The following is a 21,290-nucleotide window of genomic DNA, read 5'->3' on the forward strand; positions in this document are numbered from 1 at the left end:
TCCTTGAATAACTTCCTGATATGATGTCAAATTTCCTATGTAGAAATTTTGCCAGGGTCCAAATCGGGGCTGGATCAGGCTGCCCTATTAGGAAATCCACATTTTCTAATCGTCCTAATTTGGCCCTGATCAGGTGTTGCGTCATTCCCTACCAGGGCCCTGAATAGGTCAATTTCTACACAAGATATGAAAAAATTATTCCTTTTTGCAAAAAAAAAAAATTGGGAAAATTTTTTGCGATAAAAAAAGGAAAATTTTCTAAATGAAAAAAAAAAAATTTTTTGTGTAACGAGTATGTATGTATATATATGTATGTAAGGCCAGTCAGGCAGCTTTCGATGAAAAAGCGAGTCTTGGGTTCCCTCCATGTATAGAGAGAATATTCTCGATTTCGTGGCGCAAGAGCGATGAACTCGGTCACCGGGCAACAAACTTCACCCCCTCCTTAAAAACATACGCCTCTTTCTTCTTCTTCAATAACGTAACTAAATGTTTTTTTTTTTTTATTAGCTTTTTAACCATGAACTTCTCGATCTTCTTTTATCGTTTCGCAAAAAAAAAAAGAATAGAATATTGGCGCAAGATATTGATGAAGATTCATACACAATAGAATATTGTCTATAGAAGTCTAGACACTCTATAGAGTCTATAGAATCTAGATAGTCAGGAGAGTGTGTTGACTTTATAAAAGCTATCTTTCTCTATCTCTTTTTCTCTTTCTATTTTCTTACTAGGACACATGTTTCTAAAATAACTTTCATCTTTTCAGCCTGTTGCATTGTGTTGCATCATCAGAAAACTATTTTCTATTTTGATTTTCTTTCTCTCTCTACCGGTTTTTTTTTTTTTTTTTTTATCTCGCTTGAAATAAAAATCTAGAACGTTCTTTCATTGGATGTAAACAATTTGTTTACACTCTTTTTTGTTTTGAGGTCATTGGCCTCACGTTTTGACTTGGCTCCAAAATAAGGTCGTGTTTTGACGTAATAATAAGCATATTCTACTTCCTGGACTAAAACATGCCTTGAATCACGTTTCGTGAAATAAAATAATACAGATAATGACGATTTTTGTTTAATAATTTTTTTGTTTTTTCTTCTTTGAATTAGTATTTTTTTTAAATTTGAAACTATTTCTTTGTTTGGCAATATAGATGGGAAATATTTACAACAAATCTGTTTTTGTAGTAATAAATTCCTTTGTACTAACAAATTCCTTTGTACTAACAATAAAATTTTGTTGTAACAACTAAAAATTTGTTGTAGTACCAAATATAACGTGCAGAAATTTTTTTGCCAGGGTCCAAATCGGGGCCTAATCAGGCTGCCCTATTAGGGAATGAAACGCTGCGTCTGATGTGGCCCTGATTAGGAAATCTCTATTTTGCGGTTCGCCCTGATTAGGTGTGGCGTTTCGTTCCCTCCTAGGGCCCTGATAGGGCAATTTATACAAGGGATGTATTATTGTCCAACATTAGGTTCTAAATTGTCATTTTGTTTTCTTTTTTGATATCTAAAATCATTTATATTGTAGTGAATTTAGAGAATTACTCCCGTGAATAAATTACCCTATCAGGGCCCTAGTAGGGAATGAAATGCCACATACTAATCAGGGCCAAATCAGGGCTACCCGAAAATGTGGATTTCCTAATCAGGGCTACCCGAAAATGTGGATTTTCTAATCAGGGCTACTCGAAAATGTGGATTTCCCAATCAGGGCCACATCAGGCGTAGCATTTCATTCCCTAATAGGGCAGTCTAAACCGGCCCCGATTTGGCCCCTGGCAAAATTTCCCCACGGGCTATAATTTTTTGCAAAACTTTTTATTCAATTGAATTTTTTCATAAATCCTGAATATTATACATCCAGAGAGAAGATTTATTTGATTTAAAAATACCAATTTCTTTAACTTGTTTTTTTCATTTATAATAAAATTTTCTTAAAACTTTTTAGTTTCAAAAAAAATGATAATAGAGTCAAAGAAACATTTTATTGAATTAAATAGAAAAAAATTTCACAAAGATAATTTTTTTTTTTTAATTCAAATATAATTTGTTTTGAATCAAATATAATTTGTTAGAAACAAATAAATATTTCTTTAAATCAAAGAAATATTTTTTAACAAACATGGTTTATAAATCAGAAATTGTAGAGAATATCTTGAAAGTAGAGTTGCATCCTAGGAACAAAGAAGAAAGAAAGAGAGAAAGAGTGAGAGAGAGAGATGAAATTCCTTGAGTGCAATTACCCTGTATCTATATAGGAAAATGTACACGCGAGAAGCTCTACTGACAAACGGTGAAAAAGCAGCCTGAAGCTTAACCGTTGCGTCGACACTAGTGTGGGTTACCTGGTTAGTGACCGGCCAACCGAGTTCACTGGCATCGGTTGGGGCTAATCTTGCAACAAGTCAGGATTGTTTTTTTTTTTTTCTTCTTTTTTTTTTGCCTCCTTCTAAGGTACGATCCTTGCTATAGATAATAATCTCTCAAGGAAATTCCCTTCCTGAATTGATTCTCGAACTATCACTTTAACCTAATATTAATGACTTTCATCTCTTATATATGACGAATCGAGAAAAAGAAAATAAAAAATAAAAAAGAGAAAGATTCTGCCTACGCGATCCACCGTGAAGAGACTCGATTATCGTGTCTCTCATGAGGCTATCATTATCATCGCGGCTCAGACGCGTTTTCTATAAACACACACACACACACTCGAAGAAAGTGCTTTCTCCCATTTCCCTTCCCGTCCGTGCTCTTTTCCTACTTGTTGCGCTTCAAGAGACAGTGTCATCAATCTCGGGTGGAAAAAAAAAAAAGAGTCCAATTACGTAATAACAACACTCACTTTATTTCCACTCTCAGCGAAAAAAAAAAATTAATTTTCACGGAAAAAAAATATGTTTCTCTAGAATAGCGAAAATTTTCTCTCTCTTTCAGTGAAAAATATCGCTCTTCCAGGTAAATATTTTTTTTCTTTAATTTTTCTTTTTTCTAACTAAAATTTTTTTTTAAAATTTCTTTAATAATTTTGATGACGAAGATAAGTTGGTATTAAGACGAGTCATGTCAAGTGATTACTCATGATATTTTATAAGAGTCAATATGATTAATCAAGAAATGGGATCAAAAAAAAAAAAGAAAAAAATGATGACTAATCACAATGAGATGTTAAAAAAAAGACTGCAATTATTTCTATCGAATTGGAAAAGTTCATTCACATTACAAAATGTGATGCAGTTGTTTTTTTTTGTTATTTCTTTTTGGAATATTTAAGAATTCTATTTCCGGCTGTTTAACCTCTTTCAATTTGATTTACTGATTTTGTTCGGAAAACTGATAATCGTCATCGTACTTCCTGACTATTTTATAATATATATATATGTGCGGGAACTTTAAATAGTAGATAAGAATCTTCTTTGAAATGAAAAGATTTTTTTTTTTTTTCAAAGACGGATTGACAGAAATTTAAGATTTATCATCGCGCGGGATTTCAATTATCATACAAATGTCATCGGGATCATTGAATTTTATATTTGAAATAATTTCAAGAACGGAACATAATAATTTAAAACAGAACGTATTAAAAGAAACAGTAAAATAAATTGTTTAAATAAAATAATAAATAAAAAAATAAAACAATAAATTAAATAATAAATTTAAAAAAATATAAATTATAATTATAAAAACAAAGTCCGAGTAGATTATATAAAATCAAATAATAAATTATTTGATTCAATTATATATTTACTTGACTGTCAAGTAACCGATTATTTGAATCAAATAAATTTTTTTATTTTTAAAAAATAAAAATATTACACACTAAAAACTAAAACTTACTTTCAGTTCACTTTTGACTAAAACCGTTAACATCACTGAGAAAAAAAATTTAGTATTTGCAACAAAATTGTTTGGTTAGGCAATTTTGGTTCTTGGAACCAAATTTTGGTTGGCTGAAACAAAGTCGTAGGGTTATCTCAACCAAACATTTGGTTAGGCCAACAAAATTATTTGGTTGAACATTTTTAAATTCCAACCAAAATTTAGTTACGACAACAAAATAATTTCGTTAACACAACAAAATAGTTTGATCTCAGAAACCAAATGATCGTTTGTTGTCCTAACCAAAATTTGGTTGCGACAACCAAATAGTTTGATTTGCTCTTAGCTCATAGCTTATAAGAGAACAGTTAGTTTAAATCTCTCACAAGGATGGGTAGTCCAGTGGTCAGAGCTCCCGACTTTCAGTTTTAAAACAGAGGTTCGATCCCAGGCGGAGGTGAGATTTTTCAAAGTCCATAAATATTTCAATTGGATGAATATAAATTCAATGTTAAATTGATAATAAATAAAAACAATGAAATAAATAAAGAAGATAAAAAGAAAAGAGATAAGGTATAATAAAATTTTTAATTTTACAAAAAAAAACTGTTGGTTTCATCAACCAAACATTTTTGTTGACCTAACAAAAAAAATTTGGTTGAGCTAACCAAACATTTTTGTTATGCCAACAAAAAACACTCAACCTAATTTTTTGGTTGACTCAAACAAATAGTTTGGTTGCTTAAATACTAACAACATTTTTTTGTTGGCCCAACCAAATTTTGGTTGCTCTGACTAAACATTTTTCTCAGTGATTAGAACCATTTTTACTGAATTTCAGCCTTGAGTGTATGATTTTAAGTCCTAAAATTGACATAATCTAGTTTTAAGATTAAAATTACACTAGTTTTAAGGCATTTTGATTTTAAGATGTTAACGGTTTCAGTATTTGTTTTTTGTGTGTAATTATTTGATTCAATTATATATTTACTTGACTGTCAAGTAACCAATTATTTGAATCAAATAAATTTTTTTTATTTTTAAAAAATAAAAATAAAATGACAAAAAAAATATATAAACCAAATAAAATGTTATGTAAGATTGGAATTTACATTGATTTCGATGACAAAAAGAGAATCTTTATGTGTAATATATATATATAAATGGGAATGAGATAATACGAATGGAATCGTCCTGGCCGTCGACCCTCGAGGTCAGTGTGTGTCTTATCGTACGAACGTATCGTTAAGAAATATTCTGTGCGTAGGTTACTCGTGCAGGAGGCAACGAACTTTTGGCAATGTGGGTCAGAAAAATAGTCGGTATAACCAGTCACAATAATATTATAATATACATCCCTAACAATCTGCGTGTGCGCGAAAACAACATCGTTATAATTCAAATTAAAAAAAGAAAGGGACAAGTTTTTCCTTTAACGGTTGAAAAAAAATCTCATTTCTTGGAATTCAAAACTTCCTCTTTTAAATTTTTTATACTACTATAATTTAAATAATATTATTTTTTAATTTGAAAATTTGTTTTTTTTTTAAATTAATTTTTCTTTTGCCAAGTAATAAATTGTATGAAATTTCGAAAGAAAATATAGAAGGGAGGAAAAAAAAGGAGAAGAGGGTCGATGACTGAAAGGACATGATTGTTATGTCATTCATGATTGTTACGCAGTCATCTAAACACATACGTTTTACGTTGACAAGCCTCTTTTGTATCATGTGCAAAACGTATAGAAACGTAAAAGAACAGTTAGAAAACAGTTGATTTGGATTCATCCAGGTCAGCGAGCAGTTTACGCCGAATTGTTTCTAGAAACGACATATATATATATGTATATAACGATGAGAAACGCGGAAGGAATTTTCTATATATATACATAAATTGCGTCAATGAAAAAATTTATAGAAATTTTTTTAAAATCTAATCGAAATTAAAAAAATTTCAAGAAAAAAAATGTTATTTTAAAATACAATTTTTTTTTTATTGAAAACATTAAATTAATATTTTATTTTTTGTCTGTTTCAGGTGAGTTTTCAAATTGAACAAATTCCAAAGGTTCTGTGAGTATAGGAAAGATTTATTTACACTGAAAAAAAATTTACTCGATTCATATAATCGGTTACGTGACTCAAATAAATTTTTTAAATTATTATTATTTGTTTCACACTTAGAGAAATTGTATATTTGTCTCAGAGCCTACTAACTCATTTATTTGGTTGCAAATATATTTTATTTCGTTTAAATAAGAAAATTTATTTGAAACAAAGAAAAATTTATTTATGAAAAATAAAATTTATTTGAAACAAAGAAAAATTTATTTATGAAAAATAAAATTTTTAATTATGCCAAATAAATAAGTTAGTAGGCTCTGAGACAAATATATACGTTTATTTAACTCAAATATATATTTTATTTGGTTCAAATAATTCATTTCTCTGGGTGCAAATACAAAAATTATTGGTTCAAATATAGTTTATTTAATTCTATTATGTGGTTTCAAAAATTATTTCGTTCAAGTAAATATTTATTTGAATCAAATAGGAGATTATTTATAAATAAATTTTTTTTTTGTAGAATATAGTTTAAAGAAGTATTTTTTAAAATATTTTTTATTATTTAAAAGCGTTGAAAATTTTCTCATTGTTGAAAAAAATTAATTTGAAAATTGAATGAAGCTTATAATATTAAGTGCATAAAAGTTGATAACTTGTGGGCGTTTCAGGTGAATTTCAAAAATGAAACAGGGTTGTTGCACCGTAGGTGTCATGATATACAGTTATATTCGCAGAAAATTTCTTGACATCGATGAGTCATTTTCAAACAAATATATATATTTTCTTTATATCATACATTTATATAGAAATTCAAATTTAACAACTCTTAATTTACTATTCGATATATAATAATTGTTACCGAATAAATTTTCGTAATACTAAAAAAATTTGCAAATTTTTTTTTTTTACCGTCATTTTTAGAAGAAATATCAAAAATTAATTAACAACTTTACGTTAATTTCTCAGTATATATATATAGATTCCATTCAGTTTGGGTTAATTTTAGCACAAAAATTTTTTTTTACCTTAGTCATCAATTTGTCTGTTCTTATATAATTCTTTCGTCTATATAGGGTCTAGACTATTGACGAAATAGTTTTGTTACGCAATTTCCGTTACGTGAATTATATTTTCTAGTTTCTATTATATTTTTTCTATTTCTTTATTTTATTTTTTTTTTTTGAATTCTTTAAAGAATTGAACTCTAGTTGAGCGTCATATATATATATATATATATATATAAATATATATATATATATATGAAGGTACGAGGCTTATCCTTTGGATATAGGGTCATCGTTCGCAGAAACGCAAAGACAGCTCTCGCTAAACGAGCGAGATCAACGAACCCGCAGGGAATTCATTTCCAGGCGATGAGGTTCACTCGAGGTCTTTAGGTTGAACTTGGGCGAGGTATTTCCACAAGTGTTATATTATACTACAACCAATGTATATATATATATATGTGTATATATAATTGTATATATCATTCGATGAGAACAGCAGTGAAATTGGAACGAGTCGATCGATTCGATGAATGCGACGTTCACCCAATGGAAAATGTTGTCGTAGATCGGGACCCAGATTGTTTTCGAAAGAAAAAGTTTTTTTTTTTTTTTTTTTTTTTTTGAAATTCACCATCTATTTTTGATATCCAAAATTTTTTCACGCTCTCTAAATCTGAATTAGTAAAAAAGTTTACTAATTTGAATTAGTGACTCACTTTTTGCTTCTCAATTAGTAAAATTTTACTAACTGTTAGTAAAAGTTACTAATAATTAGTATAATTACTAATAATTAGTAAAATTTTACTAATTATTAGTAACTTTTACTAACAATTAGTAAAATTTTACTAATTGAGAGGCAAAAAGTGAGTTCTTCTCAATTAGTAAAATTTTACTAGTTAGTAAAAGTTACTAATAATTAGTAAAATTTTACTAATTGAGAGGCAAAAAGTGAGTCACTTATTCAAATTAGTAAACTTTTTTACTAATTCAGATTTAGAGAGCGAATCAAACAATAATATTAATTTTTTTATTTTTATTATTATTACTCGTGTAGAAATTGCCCTATCAGGGCCCCAACTAGGGAATGAAACGCCACACCTGATGTGGTCCTGATTAGGAAATCCACATTTTTTGGTCGCCCTAATTTGGCCCTGATCAGATGTGGCGTTTCAAACCCTACTAGGGCCCTGGTAGGGACCAGAAAATGTGGATTTCCTAACTAGGGCCACATCAGGTGCGGCGTTTCATTCCCTAATAGGGCAGCCTGTTCCGGCCCCTATCTGAGCCTTGGAAAAATAGTATTTTTTTCTATAATTATTATTTATTTTTGTAAATTATTGTAATTTACATCATAAAAAAAATTGTAAAGAATTTTCAAATTTCTATACGAAAAAAAATTGGCGAATTCCTAATTTAAAAAAAAAACTAAGTTTTAGCAAAACTTGAAAGAGTGGAAGTTATAAAAGAGAGGGGACAGAGAACCCCTTTTAGTATATAAGGGCATTCAGGATCGTTACACCTAGAGTTAGGGCATTGCTCTGTGTTGGCGACGTATAGAGAAAGAGAGAAAAAGACAGAAAGAGAGAGAGAAAAAAAGTCTTTGCCCGCGCGCTTGCTTGCTTCGCAATTTTGTACGATGCGAACGCAGTGCAAAGAGTTGCATCGCGTACAAACCGCGTGCAGTGACCCGCCCTACCGTTAGGACGGCCCCGAGGATATTTTCCCTCTCTCTCTATCTTTCTCTCTTTTTCATTTCTTGTCCTCTTCTTCTTTCGTCTCAAGGCCCCTTATCACCACTTCTGGTGTAGTCCCAAACCCCCTCCCCCCACCCCCTCACTTTTCGCAGAGAGAAAACTTTATATCCTCACCCGGGAAGCGAAAACTCTTCTTCTTCTTCTTCTTAAGATCTCTCTTCTTTACATTTCAACAAGGCCTATAACCGATTTACCTATTTTACCGGTTGAAACATCTAGAACAGTTTTGATGATTTTTTTATTTTATTTCTTAGAAAAAAATTGAAATAAAATAAAATAACTGATTTATAAAAATTTTGTTATCAAATTATTTTTCTTTTTTTTTTATTAGAATTCCGATATTTTTGTAGAAAGTAAAATGAAGTTATAAATTTGGGATTCGCGAGAACAAAAAAAAAAAAGGAAATAAATTATTCATTGACTTATTGTTAAACCGGGGGGCGTTGACATATATCCCTTTGTTCGCTAATCGTGCTCTCGTTTCGTGTATTTATACAAGAGAGGCCTTCAGTGCAATTGACCGCGCGCGATCTTGAACATTGAGCTATATCGTTGACAATTTATAATTTTTATATTTTACTGGAATTTTCAATTTTAATTGTTGCATTAGTTTCTCTTTAGATTATTTATTTGAAAAAAAAAAATTTACCTGGAATAGCGAAACTTTGCACTATAGTAGAAAAAATTCATTTGTTTCAATAAAAATCTTTTGCTATTCTAGTAAAATCTTTTGCTGTTGTAAATTTTCCTTAAAAATAAAATCACAGAAAAAGCACGATTAAAATCGATTTAAATAAGGGCCAGACCAGGGCCTGGTTTGGCCCCTGGTTCCCTATTTCAGCCAGGTCAGGGCCAGGTTGGCAAATTTCTGCATAAGAAATAAGAAATTTTGAAAGGGCCCTGGCAGTGTTCACATTTGGTCGGGGCCCGACTAGATCCTAGTTTGGCCCCGGTCAGGTTCCCTGTTTCAACCAAATTAGGGCCAGGTTTGCTAATTTCTATTTTTCAACTAAAGAATTTGTTTAAAACAAAATAAATGGTTGTTGTAAACAAAAATTTGGTTAATTATGCAGAAATTTGCCAACCTGGCCCTAATCTGGTTGAAACAGGGAACCTGATCGGGGCCAAATCAGGCACTGCTGGGGCCCCTGGTAATCGTTTTTATTGGGCAGAAATAGGTCTTTCTTCCGTGGCCTCGATTGGGTTGCCTGTTTCATGCGAATTTGAAGCTTTCCCACGTAAACCCTGCCAGGGCCCTTTCAAAATTTCTGCCCGGGTATTTATAAACCAAACGTTTATTTCCCGTGTAGAAATTGCCCTACCTGGGCCCTAGTGGGGAATGAAACGCTAATCAGGGCCGGAAAATTTTAATTTCCTAATCAGGGCCACATCAGGCACGGCGTTTCATTCCCTAATAGGGCAGCCTGGTTAGGCCCCGATTTGGGCCCTGGCAAAATTTCTATTAGATGAAATAAATATTTGTTTGAATCGAACAAATTTTGTTTGAAAAGAAATTTTGATTAAAATAACCAAAAAAAATCGTGTTAATAGAAAAAAAAAAAAAAATGATTTGGTTCAAAATGAAAATTTTCGATTGTACACGATGAATGACGTCATAGGAGCGATTGAATAGACTCTTATGGTATTGAAGGTGATAATATCGAAAGATTTGCCAAATGGTACGCGTTTCGCATTAAATGCCCCCGCGCACACACCATAGAGACGAACCACACCATAGACTATATATATATATATATATATATATATATATATATTCTCCAAGTTGATTATAGTATTAGTGTAAAAAGTATATATATATATATATACACAGCATGCAAGCTGGTGGGTTCGGTGACCGTTTGCAAAACGGAAGGGGTCGGTGTACTCGAGGATATCGCGCCTGCATGTGCTCACAGATCACGTGCATGTGCATGTTCATGTCCACTCGACGGGTGGACGCAAATGCTGTCCCTGTTGTATACTCCCACGTCGCTATTTGATCCCGTAACATTCGTAGAAACCACGACTTTCCTACCCCCTTTTTTTTTTTTTTTCATTTCCTCCCCCTTCTATTTTTTTTCGCTGAACGTGAAACAATTTAATATATTTCCCAGTACAAAAATTAGTTTCTAAAAATAATTTTTTTTTCTTAGATTTTGAAAACTAAAAGGAGATAATGATTTGAAATTATTATTTCGCACACTATTATATTGTTAGTTTTTCAAACAATATAAATGCAAAAGGCTTTAATCTCTGGTCATATATTTTCTTATATTGGAAAGTCAAGGAAAAAAAAAAGGGGGGGTGATGAATAAATTTGACTAATACTTTTATGGTTCAATGAGTGAAAATTTTTGGTCAAGATGTTTGGAATGAATCATATAGAAATAATAACAACAACAAGATGAAAGAAAGAAGGAACCATAAAACTTTCAATTTTTGAGTGAAATTTATAACTTGACTTCTTAACCCTTTTCCTTAACCCCTTTTTTTTGAAGAAGAAGAAGAAGAAAGATATGCGAGAGAGAAACCACGCCTACGAAAATAGAATTAACGTTACCACAATGTAACGATGTCATTGTTTGTCGATTAACCAGAAGGCGTAACGACCGCATCAATGGGAATACCATTGGGACCAATATGAAAAATTTCGGATTATTCTTGTCCCTTTAAAATCCGCAAACAAACTGGAAATAATCTCTTTTGCGTACTACAAACAGGATTTTTTTTTAAATCGCATTAAAGCCATATATTTTTCAAGCAGGTACCATTCTAAATAGGATAATTATTTCTAATTTCCGGTTTGAAATTTAACGTTTGAATGAAAATTTTTATTGTAAAATTAATTAGTGATAATTTTTTTATTGCACTTTGAAAACTAGTTCCAAGTGTCTCAATATTGGAAGTTGAGAAAAAAAAGTGGTTGACCGTGGCAATTCCTCTGTACGTTTAGATGTACATTGTAGAATTGTGATGAGAAGGCAGAAGAAGAAGAAGAAGAAATAAAAGAAGGTCGGAGGCAGAACTTGCTGTAATGGACTTGCATCTTCTTTTTTTCTCTCTCTCTGAAAGTGGCAAGAGCCGCAACTAGTGGCACACAGTTTTTTAATTTTCATTTCCCCCCCCCCCCTTGACTGACGTTTTCCCTTCCTTCATTTCTCACTTTTATTCTTTGCCTTTCTCCGAAACCCTTATCTCTCTTTCTCTCTCCTTCGGATTCGTGATGCTGCATCAGAGAGAAAGGACCTGTCCACTTGCACTGAATATTCTTCTTCTTTCATTAACCAAAAAATAACTCTTTTCTTAAAAACCATTTTTAATTTTTTTTTCCAAACTAGAAGTATACCATTTTCAAAAGAAAATATTGAATTTTTCTTTTTTTGAGGTCGAATAGAAGAGGCGGCGGAAGTGGTACAGCTGTGTATATTATGGCGTCTATATTAAAGTGGAATTATGATGATGATGATGATGCTGGCTAGGACCCTAAAGCCTCGTAATTCTTTTATGCAACACGTGCCCCTGATCATATCTTGTTACATTCAATAATAGTCGCGCACAAGACCGGATCTGTGTCAGCGGCGTGCCCCCTCTCTTGAAAATTCTACCTGTCTGCGTTTGTGCCCCTCTTCTTCATTCCCAGTCACCCGAAAAAATCTCCCAAAGAAAACGAGAGCTGGACAGAGTGAAAGGGAAATACTTTTATTCTCCAAATTACATTTTTTCGGCGAATTTTCATATTTCCTCACGGAGAAAAATGGAAAAATAATTTTTACCGATTTTTACTAAAAAAGTAAAACCGGCTGTCCGTAGTTTCTGTTTTTACTTCCGAAAATAGTAAAATTTACATCTAAATAGTAAAAATTATTTCGGAATTAGTAAATTTTACTATTTACGGTATAGAAATTGCCCTATTAGGGCCCTAGTAGGGAATGACGACACACCTGGTTAGAACCAAATCGAGGAGGCGAAAAAATGTGGATTTTCTAAACCAGGCCACATCAGGAGCGGTTTTTCATTCCGAGCAGAAATTTTGCCAGGGCCCAGATCAGGGCCCGAACAGACTGCTTATTCCCGTGTAGAAATGGCCCTAGTAGGGAATGAAACGCTGTTCAGGTGTGGATTTCCTAATCAGGGCCACATCGGGCGCGGCGTTTCATTCCCTAATAGGGCAGTCTATTCCGGCCCCGATCTGGGCCCTGGCAAAATTTCTGCTCGGAATGAAAAGCCGCTCCTGATGTGGCCTGGATTAGAAAATCCACATTTTTTCGCCTCCCCGATTTGGTTCTAACCAGGTGTGTCGTCATTCCCTACTAGGGCCCTAATAGGGCAATTTCTATACCAGAAATAGTAAAATTTACTTCTAAATAGTAAAAATTATTGCGGAATTAGTAAATTTTACTATTTCTCGTATAGAAATTGCCCTATTAGGGCCCTAGTAGGGAATGACGACACACCTGGTTAGAACCAGGGAGACGAAAAAATGTGGATTTTCTAATCCAGGCCACATCAGGAGCGGCTTTTCATTCCGAGCAGAAATTTTACCAGGGCCCAGATCGGGGACGGAACAGACTGCCCTATTAGGGAATGAAACGCCGCGCCTGGTGTGGCCCTGGATAGGAAATCCACATTTGGCCCTGAACAGCGTTTCATTCCCTACTAGGGCTATTTCTACACGGAAATAGGGCAGTCTGATCCGGCCCCGACTTGGGCCTTGACCTGGTTGAAACAAGGAACCCGATCGGGGTCAAAACAGGCCCTGATCGGGTTCCGGTTTTAGTCGATGTTAATCTGGCTGAAATAGGGCTTTTTCTTTCCGCCCCAATTAGGTTTTCTGTTTTATGTGAATTTGGAGCTTCCTAACGTGGGCCCTGCCAGCGCCCTTTCAAACTTTCTCCACTGTGAGTAATAATTCACAAAGACACTTTCGGTTTTACTTTTTAAGTAGTTCGTTTTTCCATTTTTTTTTAAAATGAAAAATAAAAATTCATTTAGCCTTGCTTGTGTCAAAGATTGCGTCTGGAAATAAGTATATAGTATTTTTTTGTTTTGTGTGAAACAAAGCGATTATTGTTTTGTGCTTGAATGCAGAGTCCTTGGCACTGAGCGACCGGTCGGCGACCTATGGATAGATCTTTCTTGATCCTCGTTTGGCAGCATCCTGCGATAACAAATTATCAATTTTTTTTTTTTTTTTTTTTAATTGGCGAAATATAAAATTGCAATTTTTTAAAATAAATTGTTAATTTTCAAATTGATTGCGAATATATATATATATTTGCACTATAGGCAACAAAAAATAGTCATTGATGGATCCTTATGGACTTTGCGCGTTTACTATATATACAATGTACTTCCGCAAGTGGGCGCCTATGACTAGCTATGGGCATAACGGATCGCTCTGCACGTCACGCACATGCGTATGCAATGTCACTGAACTTGCAACGAGTACTGACACACCATGCCATTTTCTATAATCCTTATCGATTTCAATTTTTTTTCCCCCATCAAGAATCTATGAAATAAAAATTTTTTCCTAGAAAATTGAAACCAATTTTTTCTAAAATTTAATATTTTTTTTTAATATATTTATTTCGAAAAAAAATATTTTTAAAAAATATTTATTTTTTTTTAATTAAGAAAATAGAGTTTAAGGTTCATCTTTTTTTTTTTTTGGGGATAAAATTTATGTTAATTCAAATTTCAAATCGAGTGTCTAATCTGAATGTGGCCATGGAATTTTTCTATATATGCGAAATTCTATATACGAAAAAAAGGAGACGAAACTCTTTGGGTTTGAGTGTTTGATTCATGAATATAATTTGTAAGAACACCGCAGATGGGCTTTGTTCGACCCTGAGAACAAGGTGGACCACTCCGCCTTGGCGACTTATTATCGGAGGTCACGATCACACACCACATTGAGAAAATAAGAAATCTGCGCGCAGAAATATTTTTACAAAAGTTAATTAGAGAAGTCATTCTATATAAAAAAAAAAAGAAATATTAATTATACAAGTTCGTTGACCATAAAAAAAATTTCGATCGATAAATTCAAAAAATCATTAGTTTTACAAAAAAAAAAAATTTTAATAAAAAATAATTTTTATAAACAATAGTAGAAAAATAGTATAATAAATAGAAAAAATAGTTTATTTACATAACAAATTTTTTTTTTTTCATAGAAAGGAAAATGGTTGAGAAAAAATTTTTTTATGAAAAAAGCTAAAAGGATATTTTTTTATTTTTTTTTTATTTTAGGGCAAATAATAGTTTTATACCGAGAATTTAAATATTATAAACACTTCCTGTAAAAAAGAGCAGTTTTTGCAAATTATATATTTTATTGTTCCTCTGTCGCTTGGGAATTTCAAGAATCATATAATGTCGTTCAGAAAATGCAACACGATAGAAATTATAAATGCTGAGCGTTGAACTTGAAAAAAAAAAATTATTCATCACTTTAAAAGTCATTTGAGTTCAACATATTATTTTGCCTCGATATTATAAACATTTTTCTTCAAAGAGAGAGAGAGAGATAAAAATATTTTTCCCATTTTTATAAAAATCAAAAAAAAAATAGGAAACTTATTTAAATTATTGTTTTGATTTTAGAAATTTTATTTTTGCCAATATTCCCTCCCACAGAATGACATATAATCAACTCAATAATATATACGAACAAATTACTTTCTATATTTCTACATAAATCGAAAGTGGATGCATATATCGCTCGAATCATCAATGCAAAATCAACGAAAGTTAAAATTAATATAATACTTTCTTTAAATAAAATATAAATTATTTTTTATATTTAAAAATTATTAAAATAAAAACAAAAAGGGAATATTTAAATAAAGATTATAAGAATTACAGACGAATGTAAATTAAAAAAAATAGCTCCGCAAAAAAAAATGTACCTCAAAAATTTGTAGACGTTTATATCCATTGCATATAAATTGTTTCCAGGTCGCTACCCGATTTCAAGGAGATCTTGTAATGCCTGAGTGATCGATGTTTCGACCCAGGTTCAGAAACTTATATACACTACACAAACGATATTCAAGGACATTGCTTTGAAAAAAAAAAATTCATGTCGTTAAACATCTTTATTTACACTTGCAAATATGAAAAGGCTAAATTTACATTTTGTTAATTCATTTGCAAAATTAGATAAAAAAATATATATTTTTATAAAAAAAAAATTTTAATTATAAAAAATATGAAAAAAATTTTTGTAAAAACTCAAAATGAGAAAAATTAGAAATCATAAATCAAAAAATACAAATATAGTGATGAGCGACACGCTAAAAAGATTTTTTTTTTTTTTTTTGAAACCCATAATGAAAATATTTACGTAATGTATATATAGACCCCGCAGTAAAAGTCAAATTTAACAGAGAAAAAAAAGATGATTTGGTTGTAAATTTGAATGAATTGATTTGGAAGGTCAAAAGGCAAAGTGAAAGAAAAAAGAACAAGGTCATAAAATCATAAAAATAAATTATTCTAACGATACATATATATATATATAAATAGAAAAAGCAAAAATTTTTGCGCAGGTTGGTCTCGTGTCACCAAAGTGTGTTCAAAAGCGCGCTCACGTTTCTCGTCTCTCTCCCTCTCACCAGAGAAAGTTTTGCCATAAGTTTTATGCGTTTATGGAGCGCAGTAAAATATTTTGTCATTTTGAAAAAAAAAAAAAAAATGTTTGTTCGATGATTTTAGTGTGGGACATTATATATATATATTATAAAAGGTTTGCAAACTAAATCTTGCCTGGCCAGTTCCAGGCAGATATGGGCGCGCAAGGCCAACGAAGGGTTGCCTCGTGCGAGAAGGGTTGGGATTCACTTTTCCTCCAAGAATGGTCCTCTCTCAACCCCATAGGATTTCAGGTAATCGTAATTTTAGACAGAAATGTCTACACTTTTGGAGAAAAAAAAAAATATCAAATTTCTTTTTTCAGTTTTTAGTAAAAAAAAAGGGATTTCCACTTCCGTTTTTATTATTGAGATAACGGAACGAGGAACATTTTTTTATATAAATCGCTCAATCCTTTTAAGGGGGTTGGGTTCAAGATGATTTGATTTTGTTGTAGAATGTTTTTTTTTATTCTTCCTTTCGAATGACAAATAGAAAAAAAAAAAATTAGAAATGTAGAATTTAAATTTATTTCCACTTTTTCCAATTTCCATGAACACTTCCGTTTTCAGTTGTATTTTTTTCCAATTTCTATGGACTTTTCCGTTTCCATTTCCACTTTTTCCAATTTCCATGAACACTTCCGTTTCCAGTTCTATTTTTTTTCAATTTCCATGGACTTTTCCGCTTCCATTTCCACTTTTTCCAATTTCCATGGACATTTCCATTTTTCCAATTTTTCTATTACCACTTGCACTTTTTCCAATTTTCATGGACTTATTCGTTTCCATTTCCACTTTTTCCAATTTTCATGGACTTTTTCGTTTCCATTTCCACTTTTTCCAATTTCCATGGACACTTCCATTTTTCCAATTTTTCTATTTCCACTTGCACGTTTTCCCATTTCCATAGACATTTCCATTTTTCCAATTTTTCTGTTTCCACTTGCACTTTTTCCAATTTCCATAGACTTTTCCATTTCCATTTTTCCAATTTTTCTGTTTCCACTTGCACTTTTTCCAATTTCCATAGACTTTTCTGTTTCCATTTCTATTTTTTCCAATTTCCATGGACTTTTCCGTTTCCATTTCTACTTTTTCCAATTTCCATGAACACTTCCGTTTCCAGTTCTATTTTTTCCAATTTCCATGGACTTTTCCGTTTCCATTTCCACTTTTTCCAATTTCTATGGACATTTACATTTTTCCAATTTTTCTATTTCCACTTGCACTTTTTCCAATTTCCATGGACTTTTCCGTTTCCGTTTCCACTTTTTCTAATTTCCATGGACATTTCCATTTTTTCTATTTCCACTTGCACTTTTTCCAATTTCCATTCCTACATCCATTTAGATTGGAGAAATTGATAATGGAAGGTGGAATGAAAATTGGAAACAGTGGAAATGGAAGTAGGAATAGAAATAGGAAAACTGTAAGTAGAAATGGAATTGGGAACAGAAATAGAAAAAGTGGAAATAGGATTAGAAATAGGAAAAGTGGAAATAGAAACAGTTAAAGTGGAAATAGAACAGGAAAAGTGGAAATCGAAGTGGGAACAAATACAAAAAATGGAAGTGGAAATGGAAATAGGTAAAGTGAAAGTGGAAATAAAAATGGAAATTGAAGAAAGTGGAAATAAAAATGGAAATTGAAGAAAGTGGAAATGAAAATGGAAATAAAAGATAAAATGGAAATTATAAACAGTAAAAGTGAAAGGAATAAAAATGATTTTACGCAATCATAAAAAATAAACACTCCATTTTCCACAAATCTTTCCATTTGAACAAAAAAATTTCCCTTCCCTGACAATAAAACCAAAATTCTCCAATAGGAGCAAAAAAAATTTATATCGAGCATAAAACACGTTATTCCCGAGAGTATCAATTTTCTTTCATGTTGCAAAAAAAATCATCACAATTCTTTCCCGCGCGCACATATATATGAAAAATAATTCGCCACGCCAAGTAGAATGATTCTCGCGAGTTCGTCCTTCGACGCAAGTCAGCATAACGACGAACGTGTGTGGACGTTCTTTGGTCGTCGCGGATCCTTCCTTCGTCGCGGTTCAGTGTCCTGTCCAAGGACTTTTGCTTCGAAGGCTTCCTACATATATAAAACACGTACATACATGACATGTGTGGGTCCCAAGTCTCCTTTTTTAGTTTGTTCGCAATGAGAATCAACGCTCCTCTAACCCCCTCTCTTTTTTTTACAACCTCAAATTACCCACGGAAGGAAGAAAAATATTATGTATCACTGGGAAATACAAGGCTGCGGGTTGTCGAACTTTTTTCAACCATTTTATTTTAATTACTAAAAGAGTACTTTAGGTACAGAATTTTGGGGGGTATTTTCCAAAAATGAGGAAGGATTTTTTATAGAAAAAGAGGTTAGAATGAAAAGATAAGGAAAGAGAGACAGAGGCGAAAAGAGGAAGAAGGTAAAAAAAAAAAAAGAAGGAAGAGTGTTGCGAACAAAGAGAGAAAGAGAGGAGGACGGATAAGCCGAGGTTGGCGCAAGCGAGAGGGCACATGGCCTTGGCCGCCGCTGCGGGGTAATTCAGTCAAGGTTTCGGCCGATGAACTTCCTCCGTTGGAAGGAAGGAGACTCGTTGCCGAATGGTGGGAGAGAGTTGGGTCCAATAGTGACGGCCCTCGGTCCAACGAGCTCGATTCTGATTGGCCCCCGGATGGAACGATCGGCATTGTACTGGGCCCTACTCGCTTGTCAGTGACCTCCAACATTGAAAATACGATGAACTCGCCTCGTCAGCGTCCCTCTCTCTCTCTCTTTATTTTCTTTCTCAACTTCTTTTCTCTCTCAGTCTACTACATACTAGGTAGCCAGGGCGTATATTGTAGACACAGGCAGAGAGGCTCTAAACTCCCCTCCACTCCTTTGGTTTGTTGTAAAGTAAGGGCTGCTCCAGGTAACCAACACTCGACAGCGCCAAACTCAAGTCAGACCAACGCGAACCTCCCTCGAGCGAAGACTCACTTTCACTCTCTCTCTCTCGATATAAAAGTCGCGTGCTCATGTAATTTTTTTTTTTCTGTGACTATTTTTGAAAGTGGCGGAGAAATTTTTTTTCAAAGTGTGGTGTATTTTTTTTTTTTGAAATGTGGAGTGTTTTGTGTGTGCAAAAATTTTGGGATTATTGAACCACTGGATTAATAATAATAATAATAATTTTTTTTTTCTAAATAAAAGAATCAGTTCAAGATGATTCTTGCACCGGACAGTAGTATGCAGACATTGGTAATACCACCACCTGCACCAGAATCACCAATGTCATCAATGTCCTCACATTGTTCGCGAGGATCAATGGTGTCGTGCATGTCAAATATGTCCCCTTATAGAGTTAATCAAATCCCTCATCTTAATCCTAATATGCCAACTATGGATTCAACTGTCTCGTCAGCTAGGCCAGAGCCTGAACTTAATATAGGTATAATTTTGTTAATTTAATTTCTTCGAATGAAAAATTTCAAAAATTATGGGTACTAATTAAGGACATTTAAATTCTTTTCTGCTTTTCGGTAGGAATTTTAAATGTCATTTACAAATGGTAGAATAATTTTTACAGAACTCTTTATTTCATAGAGGTAAATTTTCAAATATTATTTGCGATTCCAAATAGATTCGATTTTTTTTTTCAAAAATTATTGTCAAACTGTTGGGTAAAAATTCGAGTACAAAAATGATGACACTGAAGTTACCAACGTTGAATTGACGAAAAGAATTTTTTTTTTTTTCTAAGATTGATTATTTCCCCGCCTTGGTTGAGGATTTTTAGTGTTTAAAGATGTATTTGGGACCAGAATAAAGAAGTTTCAATTTAAAAAAATTGGTTCTTAGCCTTTAAACTAAACTGAAAACGAAAAATTCGTTCGTTTATTCGTCGAATCAACGTTGGTAACTTCAGCGTCATCAAAAATGAATGATTTTGCTACTCACGAACAGTATATAAATTAGAAAATTTGCTGCAACGATTCCTTTTTGTACAAAAGTTGAAAAAATCATAATTAATGAAACTAGAAATCTTATTTGAAAGGTCAGTAACCCGATCACCAAGAAAACTATCCTTTCTCTAGATTTTTTTTTTCGAGTAATGCTGGAAAGTTGAAAAATCGATGATGTCGAACAGAATTGACACTTTTTTCTTTCTCTCTCTCTCTCTCGATCAAAATGAGAAGTTAATCAGTGCACTCGAGCAGTGAGTGCGCTGAGTGAAAGCAGAAAGTTGTAACAGCGATGCTGTAACATGGCGCTGGAGAAAGTGTTCTTCTTTCACTCCCACCCATTGCTGTATCTCTTTCTCTCTCTTTCTCTCTCTTGAAACGCGATTCCAATATATCTTCCTTTTGCACAATTATAAAAAAAAATTTATACAAAAAATTTATAAAATTACAAAAGAAAATGTTTTAATTTAAAAATTATTTTTTTTTTTTTTACAGAATTTGATGGAACCACAGTCTTATGTCGAGTTTGTGGTGATAAAGCCTCAGGTTTTCATTATGGAGTTCATTCCTGTGAAGGATGCAAGGTAAGAGAAAAATTCAATATCAAAAATAATAAAAAAAATGTAAACTCGCAAATTAAACTATCGTTATTTCTGCGAAATTTCTTTATAAATGACAGTGAAAGCATTTGAATTCAAATGAAATTAATTTCATTTAAGCAAAATAAATTCACGATAGTTTACTACGATTTTACAATTAAAATCATTTTTTTACAACACACTTCTTTTTTTCAATTTCCATAATTATAATCAATTTTTTTGAAAATATTTTTATTCTAAACATTTTAAAACCGAAAACAAAAATTCTTCATAAATACATTATTGTAATTAAATTAAATTTAAATTGTAAATAAATTAAAATTTCTAATTAATTTAAAATTGAAAAAAAGAATTTAAGAATAAATTTAAGAATGAATAAAAACAAATAATTATGAAAAATTGACCTAGAAAAAAAGGGGGGAAAAAAAAACGAAATTC

General features: G+C 32.2%; 1 protein-coding gene across 4 annotated transcripts in view; it reads left to right on the top strand.

Annotated features, from left to right (window-relative positions):
- LOC127276664 (nuclear hormone receptor E75) overlaps positions 1-21,290 on the top strand; it is a 164,769-nt gene that overhangs the window by 128,937 nt on the left and 14,542 nt on the right. For 3 of the 4 annotated variants that reach the window (XM_051297260.1, XM_051297263.1, XM_051297264.1), the window contains exon 2: positions 20,749-20,837. In XM_051297260.1, coding sequence (XP_051153217.1) covers positions 20,749-20,837 — 89 coding nt within the window. Of the gene's footprint in view, positions 1-19,289; positions 19,740-20,748; positions 20,838-21,290 lie in introns of those variants that run through there. The other variant, XM_051297261.1, reaches the window with a different exon arrangement.

The sequence above is a fragment of the Leptopilina boulardi genome, unplaced genomic scaffold (genome assembly GCF_019393585.1).
Source record: "Leptopilina boulardi isolate dan_hultmark-lab unplaced genomic scaffold, ZJU_Lbou_2.1 LbouV2_150, whole genome shotgun sequence".
In the NCBI taxonomy this organism is placed as follows: Eukaryota; Metazoa; Arthropoda; class Insecta; order Hymenoptera; family Figitidae; genus Leptopilina; species Leptopilina boulardi.